General features: G+C 49.5%; 1 protein-coding gene across 10 annotated transcripts in view; it reads right to left on the reverse strand.

Annotated features, from left to right (window-relative positions):
• Window positions 1-12611, reverse strand: part of CACNA1G (calcium voltage-gated channel subunit alpha1 G) — a 151148-nt gene that overhangs the window by 45353 nt on the left and 93184 nt on the right. For all 10 annotated transcript variants that reach the window (XM_075770364.1, XM_075770363.1, XM_075770361.1 and 7 more), the window contains 6 exons: window positions 11937-12121; window positions 11347-11784; window positions 5728-5828; window positions 4611-4734; window positions 1640-1708; window positions 602-786 (listed from right to left, as the gene is read on the reverse strand). In XM_075770364.1, the coding sequence (XP_075626479.1) occupies window positions 602-786; window positions 1640-1708; window positions 4611-4734; window positions 5728-5828; window positions 11347-11784; window positions 11937-12121 (1102 nt within the window). The remainder of the gene's footprint in view (window positions 1-601; window positions 787-1639; window positions 1709-4610; window positions 4735-5727; window positions 5829-11346; window positions 11785-11936; window positions 12122-12611) is intronic.

A 12611-nucleotide genomic window follows, 5' to 3' on the forward strand; every position in this document is an offset into this window, starting at 1 on the left:
GTCCCTGGAGCAGGGGATACTGTCTGCTGTCAGAGATGGGGGACCCAGTTAGCAGGACAATTGCTTTCATCTTGTCTGGGCAATTTTCAAAATAAATGTCTCTGTAAAATTAATGGGGAAATGAGGGGGAAAAAAGCTCCTTTGCATTCTAGGTTAAGCAACAGTTTAGTCTCTGCTTCCTTAAAAATGATCTGCCACCTGCTACTAATTTCCTTCTTTGTAACAAAAGCCATTGACTGCCTGAAGGAAAGGGGGAGAAGAAGCTGTTAAGCTGCACTTTACACAGAGCAAATGAGAACACAAATAGCAGGGGATGTGTGTTTTAATGAGCAAAAGAGGCATTGATCAGTTTACTACTGCACTTGGGGCTGGTCCCAAAACACAGCGAGTCCCCGGAGCTCCTTGCAGCTCTGCAGGACCTGCAGACATGCATTGTCTGCGGAGCAGCAGGAGGCTGGGCACAACGCTGCCGACAGACACCGTGCCCTTGTCTCGCCTGCCCCTTCCCTTGCACAAATGCTGCTGCTTGCAGGAGAGGCTCAGCTCCCCCTTGGGCACACACACTCTACAGTCTTTTAGGTGTTCCTCACCGTCTGCTTACCTTAAAGGCCGCAGCGTCCTCAGCAGTCTCAAAACCCGTAGCATCCCCAGGATTTTCGTGCCACTGTCTGACACCATCGAGACCAGGATGTCGATGACAGAGATGAGAACCAGCACCCCATCCAGCACGTTCCAGCTGCTTTTCAAGTAGGCTTTCTCCCCAAAACACAAGCCTAGTGCTACCACCTGCCCGGACACCAAGATGCAACAAATTATGACTATCACATCCAATATGTTTCTTCAGTTAGCAACCTGCTGAGAAGGCATTATTTACAGATAAAAGTCTGTGTCCACTTGCTTCCCAGTACAGAAGCCTAATTAGACAAATTAGCAAGTGTTATATTGCAAGAATTGTAAAAATACCTCTGCAGAAACATCTCAGACCGTCCCTTACAGCTGATATCTTTTTAATGCAGGTAAACCAATGCAGGTTTAGCTCTGGCATAAAAAGTTTGATCATATTTTATTCCTACAGACTGCTGGAGGAAAGGTTCAGAGTGGCTGACCCAAAGCAATCATTTACAAGCTTTGCAAATAAAGAAAATAGAGAAACTTTCCGAAGAAAGAGCAATTGTTCTGCCAGATGATTATGAATTACACGAGAGAGATTTACCGCAATGGGTTTCTGAGCCTCCTGCCTCAAATCCAGCAAAGTGCGTCAACGTGCTTAAGTCTCTCCCTCCTCAGGAAAGCACATAGCTGCTTAGGTTGTTGAGAACAATTGGTTGTTGAAGACAATGGGACTTACATGCATGGTTGAAGTTAAGCATGTGCTCAAGAGCTTTGCTGAATAGGGAAGGATTGCCGAATTGAAGCATCCCATTGCTCGTAGAATGGTGTAAATCAAGAGCAACTTCAGTGAAATTGTTCTGATGTAAAACATGCTCAGAATAAGGCATGTGGTGGGTATTTGAATACGATTCAGATGAGGAAAACGTACACCTCACTCGTAGCTGGTAGACCTAGGGGTTTTGTGAGTTCACCGTAATAAAATATCACTAATATAATACAGGCACACTTATCCTCCAGCTTCATTTACCTTAACTGTCATCTCAGTCAGGAAGATAACTGTAAAGATGTAGTTGGAGAGTGTTAGGAAAATCCGTTCCTATAAAAAAGAAAATGAGAGACGTTTTATAGCCTGCTCTCTGCAGCCGTACATCTCCCTGTGCGTATTTGAGTGGTTGCTAACTGTTCTCCAGCTTCTGTGCTGAAACAGGCCTTGAACTGTTTGCTCTCAAAGAGGGGAGAATCCAAATATTTAGACAATAACACAATAACACTGCGCACGGTTCAGCGCTGCCAGGGTCTGTGTCAGCACCATGGACAGGGGCGGCAACAGCACCTGCCCCCAAATCCCCCCACCTGCCCCCCCAAAACTTCCCCCACAGAAACAGGGAGACCTCCCCTCCTTGGAGCACGCTTGACAAATCTCCACCTGCCCCTCACCTGCGGACGTCACCACACAGTGCAAATATCACTGAGCTCCCAATTCTCCTAGAAATTAAGTCAATATTGGAGTGGCTGTGCTGCAAGGCAAGCAGGACCCACGGGACACTGAAGCTCAGCTGGCATGAGTTGTCACAGCTCCACCGAAGCCAGCAAAGCTCTGGGGGTTTAAGCCAGCTCAGACCTGCCCCCCAAAATGTTGATTCACTTGCCCAAAGCCACAGGCTAGACCTGGGCGTGAAGCCCAATAGTCTCATCTCCCAGTCCCCCGCGCTATCCACCAGACCATGCAGTCCTCGCTGCCACTGCTCTGCAATCGCAGCTAGTGATTACAGATGAGACCATGGACCGGTTCCCTATCTGTAGTTAGCAGAAACCTTTCTTTTTAATGATGATCATTAAATAAATTACACTTTTCCCTAATCCCCAAACAATCTCTGATTGCCTGTACAGAGAAATGGACAGCAGAAGGCGGAGGCTGGAGGAAAGATGATGTGTATGCATGTATGCATGTGCGCGTACAATTGAACCAGCCCCAGTTCAGCTAATAACAATTTCGGATTTATTTCTGCCTCTCCCTACAGAGCAGTCCTGTAAGAGATGCAGATCTCTTGCTCAAAATGAGATGCAATTTAAACAAGACAAAACACCTTGGCAACTCTCTCGCTCACCAGATCATGATTTACTGAAGTGACTCAGGAACCACAGAGTAGCTTCTTTCCATACTGGGTCCATAATTAATTAGGTCCTAGACCTGCGCTGTGATTGCCTGAGCAGTGATAGGAAACATCTCCGGCTGTTAGCCAACTGCCACACAAAAGACTGCTGTGGAGGGGTAGGCAGTATGAAGGAGAAAAAGAGTAGGGACCTGCTTGTGGAGCTGGAGATAAAACAGCAATAGCGTGGAGGAGAGACCGAGGATATTACATTCCTCTCTGGCAAGCGCGTGGCTATTTTGAAGGATAATCTCCCTGGCCCATGTCGCGTGCACTGCGATGGGGAGGGCGTGTTGGCTAGCAACAGCATCCCCTGTTCCGATAAGCCAGCTGAAACTGGGACAGGGAAAGAGAACTCGCTTGAAGCAGCTACAAAATCCACAGCTCAGGGAAGCAAAGTACAATTATTTTAAACAACTCAAGCTAAACTAACTCTCTTGGTTTCCAGATGAGAGCTCCATCAGCACAGGCAGGGCTTGCGCACTTCTCCTGGCTGCCCTGCTCCATGCCCCACCGCTCAGCATCCCCCTTCTCCTCTCTGCTGCTCCGAGACCGTGGTCCGGCTCAGCTCCAGCCCTGGATGACCCATTTTGGTTCCCTTGGTTATAACTTGATGCTAATGAACCTCACACCGGTCTCTGTCTCTTTTCCTCTCTTCCAATGCCTGAGGACACCACAGCTCATCCTTCTCCTCTCATACGTGAAGTACTGGGGTTTGGCACTATAGCTCCTTGCTGTGGACTCCTCTGACTCATGCGTGTCACCCCCTTCATCTCTGTGTAACTACAGTTCCTGTCGGAGCCAGCCTTGGAGAACGGTGACTCTCGGACAACACAGCAAGGGGCTCCAAAGAAGCATTTGGGATTTCTAGGGACGTTCTCAGGGTGCCCTATTTGGGGAACAGCAGGGTGATTTCCTCCTGCGACATGGCTGGCAGGGAGTCCTGCTCTCTTCTTGCAGCTGTGAGTTGGTGCACCACAACTGCGTGATAGCCGAGAGAAAAAAAATGAATTTAGGGGAGGGACCACTGGGCAAACTATTTCAGTAAAGAGGACTACTAGGGAAAGCTTAAAATAGGCACAGAGCATCCAAGACTCCAGTTTTAAGGTCTTGCATTGAAGATCCACAAAAATGAACAGCCTGACACGCCTACGGCAACAAAACAGGATTCTATACGATTGCGATATGAGCAGTCTTTTGCAGTACATCAGCAAGAGCCCAGTGTATCTCTCAGCCACAATCTATGCTAAAATAAGAGAGCAATAGGATGATTCTGCCCCTCTGACTGATGGATGTCGGTGCTGTGAGGGTCTGGTTTGAGAAATTATTACGTAGTCTATTAAAACAAAATGGTTCAGGGAAATGGCATTAGCACTACTGTGCATCTATCAATTCAGGTTTTCTTGTGTCACAACAAAGCTGATACACAAAGGGGAGAGAAGAGTATGAAAAGAACAGTTTCCCCCATTCCCTTCACACCACACATACGTGCCCGTGGAGAACAGATGGAAGAAGCGAACATTGTGTGGAGAGAAGAAAAGTGTTTGAAGGTTTATCAGGGAAGGAAACCAAGACAGATGTCGTGCTTATGTCATGTGTTAAAACCTTGATTGTACTTGCAGAAATGGGATATTCGATATATTACAGGCCATGAGCTCTGCTCTTGTACTTTGAAAGGACGCTAGGAGAGTTGCTGTACCTAATTCGAAGGATACACGGGGGGTGTTCGCAGCTGCCCATTTGAAAAAGAGAAAGAAAGTGAGACCAAGCGCAGAGCGGTGGGGTCTGAGCCACAGGTTTCGGCCCCACGGGGAGCACAGGAAAAGGTTAACCTCAGAAACTCACAGCACTGTGAGGCTCGATTTTGGGTCGTTCCATGGCAATGGTAATGCAGTTCAGGAAAATGATCACCAAGACGATATGATCAAACATCTTGTGTGTGATGATTTTATTGCACATCAGACGGAATCTGTCAAGAAATAAGAAAAAAAAAAAAAGTATGCACAGACTAGCTATTAATGCTCGACTGGTTGGGGAGAAACGCAGCAGCTCGATGCATGGCAGGGGAACCGAGCGCTCCGTTTGCAAAGCAGATGAGCTACAATCTCCCAATCCCCTCCCTGGCAGAGCCGCACGGCGCAGGCAGATCGGGGTATGAATAGAAAAGGATCTGAGCTACAGAATTGGGCTACAGAATTTCAAGCCCTGGTAATGTTCATAGGGGACTTTGGGTCACTTGAAATGGAGGAGCTGCTTCCACAACTCAGACATGCGGCCAGGTTTGGATCCGACCCCCTACCTGGTCCATAGTGCTCAGGTTTAGCTTAAATAAAGGAAGAAATACTCCCAGCAAGCCTGTAAGGGTTGAGCGCACATGGAACAAAGGGACAGAAGCTATTTATTGTGACAGATGGCTGTACACTGACCCAGGATTTATAATACCGTATTACATTTCCCAAAGTCTGTTTCTGAAAATCTCTCTAATCTTTATATGAATGAACTCGAATGCTGCCCACAGCCCAGGAGCTCGAACATGGGAAACCCTCCCCGAGCGTGGCGTAACGTCCGCAGGAGCACAGAGCCCCGATGGCCCCGGCGCGGCTGGCTTTGGGAAGGGCAGAGCTGGGGGCTTGCAGGCGAGGAGAGCGTGTTTTCTGGGGTTGTTGGGAGAGGGAGGAAGGGAAGGGGCAGGACAGAGAAGTCCAGGCTGAGGGGCAGGTTTAGGAGGTCAAGGAGTGTCCTTTGCTCTGTGCACTGGGGGCAAATTCAGATTTATCTGCTTAACAAGCACCCGTCCCCCTTGCTTCAAACTCCCCACACTCTGTTGAATGAAAAACCTGCAGGCGCTGGGATCACTGATGAAGCAAATGATGAACTCGATAAAGCTGTACCCGTGCTCTGAGCCACGGGTCTCTACCGGACGCTCCTATGCCAGGGCCATGCTGGGGCGCAGCTGCCTTACCTTGAGTGAGGGGCGAAGATGTAGATGGACCAGGAGTCCCTCTCTTTGCAGCAGGTGGGGAGCCGTGCCCGTACCCACGCCTTCAGACGGTCCCTTTTGCTCTAGGAGGAAAACGTACAGCAGAAACGCACCGGGAGGAAAACACAGAGAGAACTGTTAAAACAATAAAACTCCCCCAAAACTTCCAAGCGAAGGACTCAGGGTAATTTTTCACTGAACACATATCTCCAAGTGCTCAGTAAAGCTGAAATGAAATGATCTCCCCCAAAAAAGGCACACAGTTAGCCAAGAGGACAAACTTGGTAAACAAAACCCTTGCCCAGAGGACTGGTAACCAGCTCCCATCAGCTTCAGTCCCTCCAGATACCCATCAGATGTTTGTCAGAATCTTCTAAGGTTTTCTGGGTATTTTTGTTGGGGTTTTGTTGTTTGGAGGTTTTTTAAAGAATATATAACGGTTATGTCAGAGGTTATAAAAAGAGCAGAGGGAGGGATTCCTGCTGCTTGCCAGCCCAAGGCCTATGTCCATGCACCACTGGAAAGCTGAAGAAATCATTTGAGGACCTGAAGTTTGGTCCAGGAACGCAATGGCGAGCATCTGCCTCTCATTCAGCACGAACAGATTAGATGGGAGATTATAAAGCCAGAAGGAAACGTCGTGGCCAGCCTGACCTTCTGCATGAACACGGGCCATCCGACTCCCGCAAATGAATTCCTACTTGAAACCACAGCGCATCCTCAGCCACACATACTTCTGTTTTAGACCGTCTGCAAGGTCATTTAAGGCCAGGAGGGCAGATTGTAAAAGCCTTGGCCAACAGGTCACCTAAAGACATGAAAAACTGGATGCCGAGGGGAAGCCTCATCCCGGCTGCAACAGCCTCTGGATTAGGTCTTGTCGCCTTCTCATCCATAGGTCTCCGAGGGGACATCAGGATCTTTAATCCCATTGGCACTGCAGAGCACCTTCAGCACAGACAACCAGCAGAAGCCAGACGAACATCTCGCCCACCGCACCGAGGCTTTCCCAGCTCATCCAAATCAAAGCACCAGAAGATAAATCCACAGACCGGTGTGTGCAACGTCACTGCAGCGCTTTGCATTTACAGATAAATAAAAAAGAATCCTTGCTCTTTCATTACCCTTATTTCTCTGCTACCACCTGGGCTTGGGACGGGCACGCGCAGGGGAACGCAGCTGCACGGGCTCTTTGAAGCTTTCTTCTGCGGATGTTCAGAGCCATGAGCATGCCGAGGGGTGCAAAGCACAGCGCAGGAATCGCCGCTCACACCCCGGCAGCGCCCGGACCCGGGGCTGAGGCACTTTTATTTATTTCACCCTAGAAACAGGGAGGGGGGGATTCGTTTGGAGCCAAACTGTTAGCAATTGGAGGTACTCTGGACTGTAAAAATGGGATTTGTTAGGGTAATTGAGGAAACGCTTTCTGTTCCTATAGGCACTCAGCCAGGGGTCTCATTAGCGATGGGTAATAGCTAGTGTAGTGTCCGTTTAATGAAAGCACTTGGTGACAACCTGAACCCTTCAGAAAATAAAAACCACCTTGTGAAAATAACAATAGAAGTTTGAATAACAACAACAACAACAAAAAGCTAGATCTTTCTACCCCTCTCCTTCAGCTGTCCGTCCTTCCCTCCCCTTCTACGCAAACACAGACCACATCATGGTACACCAGTAGGTTTTGGCCACGTCTTGCCTGTTTTCACATCCCTTTTGCAACCCCAGGCAAGGAGTCAGAACTGCTCCCTTCTCTCTAAACTGTATTTAACAGAGCATGCATCCTTAGGGTTGTGTTATCCCTTCGAGCAGCCTAGTTAGTTTAATTACCCATAGATTTAACAAAGGTAAATAAATGGATAAAAATCGGGTGCTCAAGGTTGCGGTGGGAACGGCGATTGCTACCCCAGCCTCTGGACATGGAGTAATAGCTGCGACTCGGTCCAGTTCATTTTGCGAGCTGGAAGGTTTCCAGAAGTATCTATTATTCAAAGCAGTTCTGGTATTTATCATGGGGATTTGTAGTGAATGGTAATGCGTCAGCAGCACAGAATGCTTCTTTATATTCCTTTTGTCCAATTTTAATGCCAAAGATATTTTGGGGTTTGGCTAATTGTTGCAGCTTGCAGTTCATGGGCTAAATCAGATAACAAAGGCAAAAAGTGATCTTCCATCATGTCTCTCTATTCAGCGTGTTAGAGTAAGGGCGAGCACCAGGGCTCAGCCACGGCCGGCTCAGCCAGGGATGCAGTGCGGCTGCTCTGTACCGGGCCAAGTACATCCACAGAAATCTCAAGTTAAAGGAATTACTCCAGATTTGCACCGGTGGAACAGCGCAGCTCAGTTAATTTGAGCCAAATGTAAGATATTTGTGAAATAAAACCTGAGCATTTCCAGCCTAAGTCCCATCAAACGCTTTCTCCGCGAGGTCCAGACACGCATCAACTGCTTACAATCAGGCTGATTGCTGCTTAAGCCCGCATTATGTTCAAAGCGATATATCAATTATGTGGTTAAAATCATATCTATTTCTTCATAAAACACACCTGGACAGGATGAATAAAGATGCGGGGGGGAGAAGAAAAACTACAGTTGCCAGCAAGTTAGACAAAATCTCCCTGGGTAAGACCACCCGAACTCCCCCCGGCAGCACGCGGGCAGGGGCCAGGACATGGTGGGCTGCTGCTTGCTACCAGGCAGCGGTGCTGCCTTCACCCGGCAGCGTGTTAACAGGGCCCTCTGATCCCACAGCAAGGAGAGCCGCTGATAAATAGCTGCTTTTATTTTTTTATTTTTTTTTTCCCCCCCCTTAGGACTTTCAGATATTCATGTACTTCTGAGGACAGGATGAAAGGCAGTTGGCATTAAAAGACGACCGATGCACTCCTCGGAGTAAGGGAGAGGCATATATTTATAAAAGATTTATTATAAGGATGGGGGGGAACAGCTGAAAAATGCTCTAGGAGTGGCAATGGACCTCCAGGCAAGCTGGAAGCTGCACGGAGGCGCTCGGGACCTGATTATTTAATTTAAATATGCAGCTGGGGCAGGCCGAGAGGGTTTGGACTGCACACCACAGGAGAAAAAGTGCATTAGGCAAAGGGGAAAGGAGCTGCAATTGCCATGTGCAATGAGGTTTTTGGGAGGAGGGGACACATTTGGTTGCATATTCAGTATTTCCCTCACTTTCTGCTCCGAGCACTCAGCAATTTGGGTAGGAAGGCACCCAAAAGCATCCAAAATCCAGCAGATGTGAATAACAAAGCCCTCGCAGCAGATCCCTGATCTCGGTTGCAGCCACGTGAACCCAAGCAGGCAGCAGATCTCTCTCCCCGTGAAGTTTCTCCTTGTCTGCATTCAGGCAATGAAGAACAGATTTCAGTCCCCTGATTTTTCTACTTCTGGGGAGAAGAGCTACCAGGGGCCTGATTCTGGCTCCTCGGAGGGATGTAAATTCAGAATAAACTCATTGAAGGCAGCGGAGCGGCACTAATATAATGGGAGCCTGGGAGATCCAGACGAAGCCTTTGCACTTCCTTTTATTTCTGCGCAGAGGCAATCAAAACCAGCCAGCAAGGAGAGATGTGAAGCTTTGTTGCAGAAGGGCATATTTAGGATTACTTTGATCTGAATAACAGCTGAGTTCTTTTCTTCTTTTGTTGGTGGGGGAGTTTTGAATTTTATTTTTTCCATTTAAAAAATAATTACTTTTTTTCTGACTTTGTCAAGGCTAATTTAGGGGCAAAGCATCCCCCCAAACGTCAGGAGGGAACCACAAAGGGAAGCTCCGCAACCTGGGGGCTCATTCCACTAATCTAAGTAATATTTTCCAATCCGTCTGGTTTAGCGATTTGCAGCAAAGACATATTTCGGAGCGTGGGGAAAGGCACCAGCCAGCTGCGGACGTCCCAGCTGTAGCTATACCATGGGCTGGCGCATAATTTATTTACCCTATTTTGCCTATTCTTTCCCTAGGCATTTGCTTTTGACCCCTCCATGGGAGAAGAACTGAGGGACCTTTGGTCCAACCCTACGTGACCAGACCTCGGCACACAGAAAAACATTTTGTTTACGCTAAAAGCGGCTGCCATAAAAAAAAAAGATTAAAACCACGCATCTTATTCAACATCTTATCGTCAGCGCTGGCTGGGGCCACGGGGCTGGGTAGGACAGGAGAGGAGGGACGCGTCCCACCACACGATGCTCAGCGCCGGGGGGCTGCTGGTTTCTGATCTTGCCGGGGGCAAAGGAAGGGACCTGTGGGATGTTTGGACCAGGTAAGCTGGAAAAAGCCACAGATGTCGGAAGATGAAAAAAATCCCTAGCTAGCAATACAGAGTGTGGTCTCTTAATCACTTTTAATAGTGCTTTTTCAAAAAATAATTACTGCTCCTTTTCTTAAAAATTCAATTTATTTTATGGAGGTTAAAAACCAGGTTAAGACAATCAGTAATAATCCCAGGTTGAGGATCCATGCTGGCGATGTAATGGGATAATGGCTTTTTTTAAAGGCAGTTCACAGCTGAGTGACTCCATTCTGCCAGCACTAACTCTCTTTCTCCTCCTGTTCCTTCTCTGGAGTCACCGCTGCCTTTCGCATCTCTTCACATGCTCCAAATTCCATTTTCATTCAACAAACTCAGTGAAATAACAGTAAAATCATGTCCACAAGCCGCAGCTTTCCTGTTCTCAGTACCGCCCCGGTTACCATCACGCGGCTCTACCCAAAACCCATCAGCCTCAGCAACAGAAACAGTTACCCCCTGGGGATGGCACGTCAGACCGTCACATTTTTAAGCCTGAGAACAAGGTAAAGTGAAACAAAGAGGTAATCTGGGAAGAGCAGAAAACACCCCAAAACCCCCACAAACTGTCCTGGGAACATCCCAGCAGGACAGTCCCCGCAGGTGTCCTGCCACCAGCTCAAGCCCCTCTCTGCCAGCCATGCAAAAACCCTCAGAAAAGCAGCCAAATTCCTTTTATTCCTTTAAGATACAAATATCCACGTGGCAAAAGAGCCAGGGACCATCGTCCCTTCCCTGAGCTTGCAGCCCTTTTAGCTAACGTTTCCTAAATGGCACTTTTCAGGCTTGGGAAAGAGATGCTTATTGGACTAATGCCTCTTCATATCGAAATTAATGCAAAGCCTCTGAAATTACCATCGACTGACGCTGCCATGGGAATGGGGGGTCAAACCCTGCCCTTTCCTTGCCTATTGATGTCAACAGAAATTGTCTGCTGCTGTGCATGGCGGCAGAAAGCTGAATAATGGTTGGAGAGTGGGGAAGTTACTTGGGGTTTTTTTTTTTCAAAAAAAGAAAAAAATAAAAACAGAAAAGCATATATTTCCAAAAGTCTTTGCTCTGCACCTTTTAGCGGAATCTCGGGAGTTTTGACCCGATGTCTCCATCGTGAACCATCCGATACTGCATTGAAATAATTAATATGATGCCAACCCCATTTCTGGTGGCATCCACAGCCCAGAGACCTTCTGGTGAGACCCAGCCCCTGCAGCAAGCCATCGCTTGTGCACTCCTGAGAGAGGTACGTGCATCACTTTGACAAGGAAAAAAAATGCAAAACAAGCGCTTAACATTTCCTTACCATGTTGCCTTCATCGTCGCAGTCATCGCAGTCCTGTCGGGGATCATCCAGGTGGAGCTGGTGCAGCAGCAGACCCGCAGAGGTCTTCCCGTTGCAGTCCTGGTGCTCGGAGCGGCTGCTGTGCATGCTGCTGGTCCGGTACAGGGAAGGCACCTGCAGCGTATCCTGGAGGTCGAAGGAGCCTTTTGTTTCCAGCGACTCCATGCGATGAGGCAAAGAGCCGTTGAAGCTGCCGGCCCGGCTGGAGTGCTCCTCATCGGAGCTTTCCCCTTCCTCCGAGCTCTCCTTCCCCTCTCCGGAGAGGAGGGATCTGCGCTCGCTGCTCTGACCCCGACGCTTGAGGCTGGGGGCCCGGCCGATGCTGTTCCAGCTGGAGCGGCGGCTGTTCCAGCTGCTGCCGGCGCTCCAGGGGCTGTGCGGGGAGCTGCGGGTGCTGGGCTGCGGGAAGGAGACAAGGAGAGCATCAGCCCCGTGCCACCTGCCCCACGCCAGGCTGCCGCTCTGCCGGCCGGGGCGGATGGATGGACAGAGAGTCCCGTAAGCCCAGCAGACACCCGCTGAGCATCCGCAGGAGGAGGTGACGGGAGTACCGGGGACTTGAGCTCGTAGGCGGCGGGGTCCACGGAGACGCCGCTGGCCCGGCGGGACTCGTAGCCCTGCGCTGCATCTCCGAACATGGCGCTCTTGGGCATGGGCATCGGCGTGGCAGCGGTGTGTATGATGAGCGGCGGGGTCAGGCTCTTCTTCAGCTCCGGGTGGTCGCTCAGGGCCATCACTGGAAGACACAAGTTGGTTTCAGGTGTCACACCTCGAGGGACACATCTACAACCTGCTCCCGGGCAGGCAAAGCAGCTGCGCAGGGAGGGCTCTCCTCCAAGCATCGGGAGGATGGGGTCAAAAAGCCCTTCTGGAGAGCTGAGAGCCTGTCCAGGGAGTGGGGGGATGTAAATCAGGAATGGGATCAGGTGCCAATGGGAGGGGAGAGCAGATGCAGAATGTCATCTGCTGCCCCTCAACCTTCCAACACCCACCAGCTCCAGCCCTGGGAACCTCCTGCCCATGCTGGGCTCCCTCCCTCCTCCTTCCCCGCAGCTCCTCCACCTGTGCCCCTGCAGAGAGACCCCGAAAGCCCAGACCTTGGGCTTGGTAGGGAGATTACAACCCAAACGCCATCATGTCTCTGCATCCCACGATCCCACCCGACACCACAAGCCTGCTGGCCTCGGTCGAGCGTGCCACGGCTTGGACTATGCCGTTCTCTCTAG

This window comes from Balearica regulorum, chromosome 18 (genome assembly GCF_011004875.1).
Source record: "Balearica regulorum gibbericeps isolate bBalReg1 chromosome 18, bBalReg1.pri, whole genome shotgun sequence".
In the NCBI taxonomy this organism is placed as follows: Eukaryota; Metazoa; Chordata; class Aves; order Gruiformes; family Gruidae; genus Balearica; species Balearica regulorum.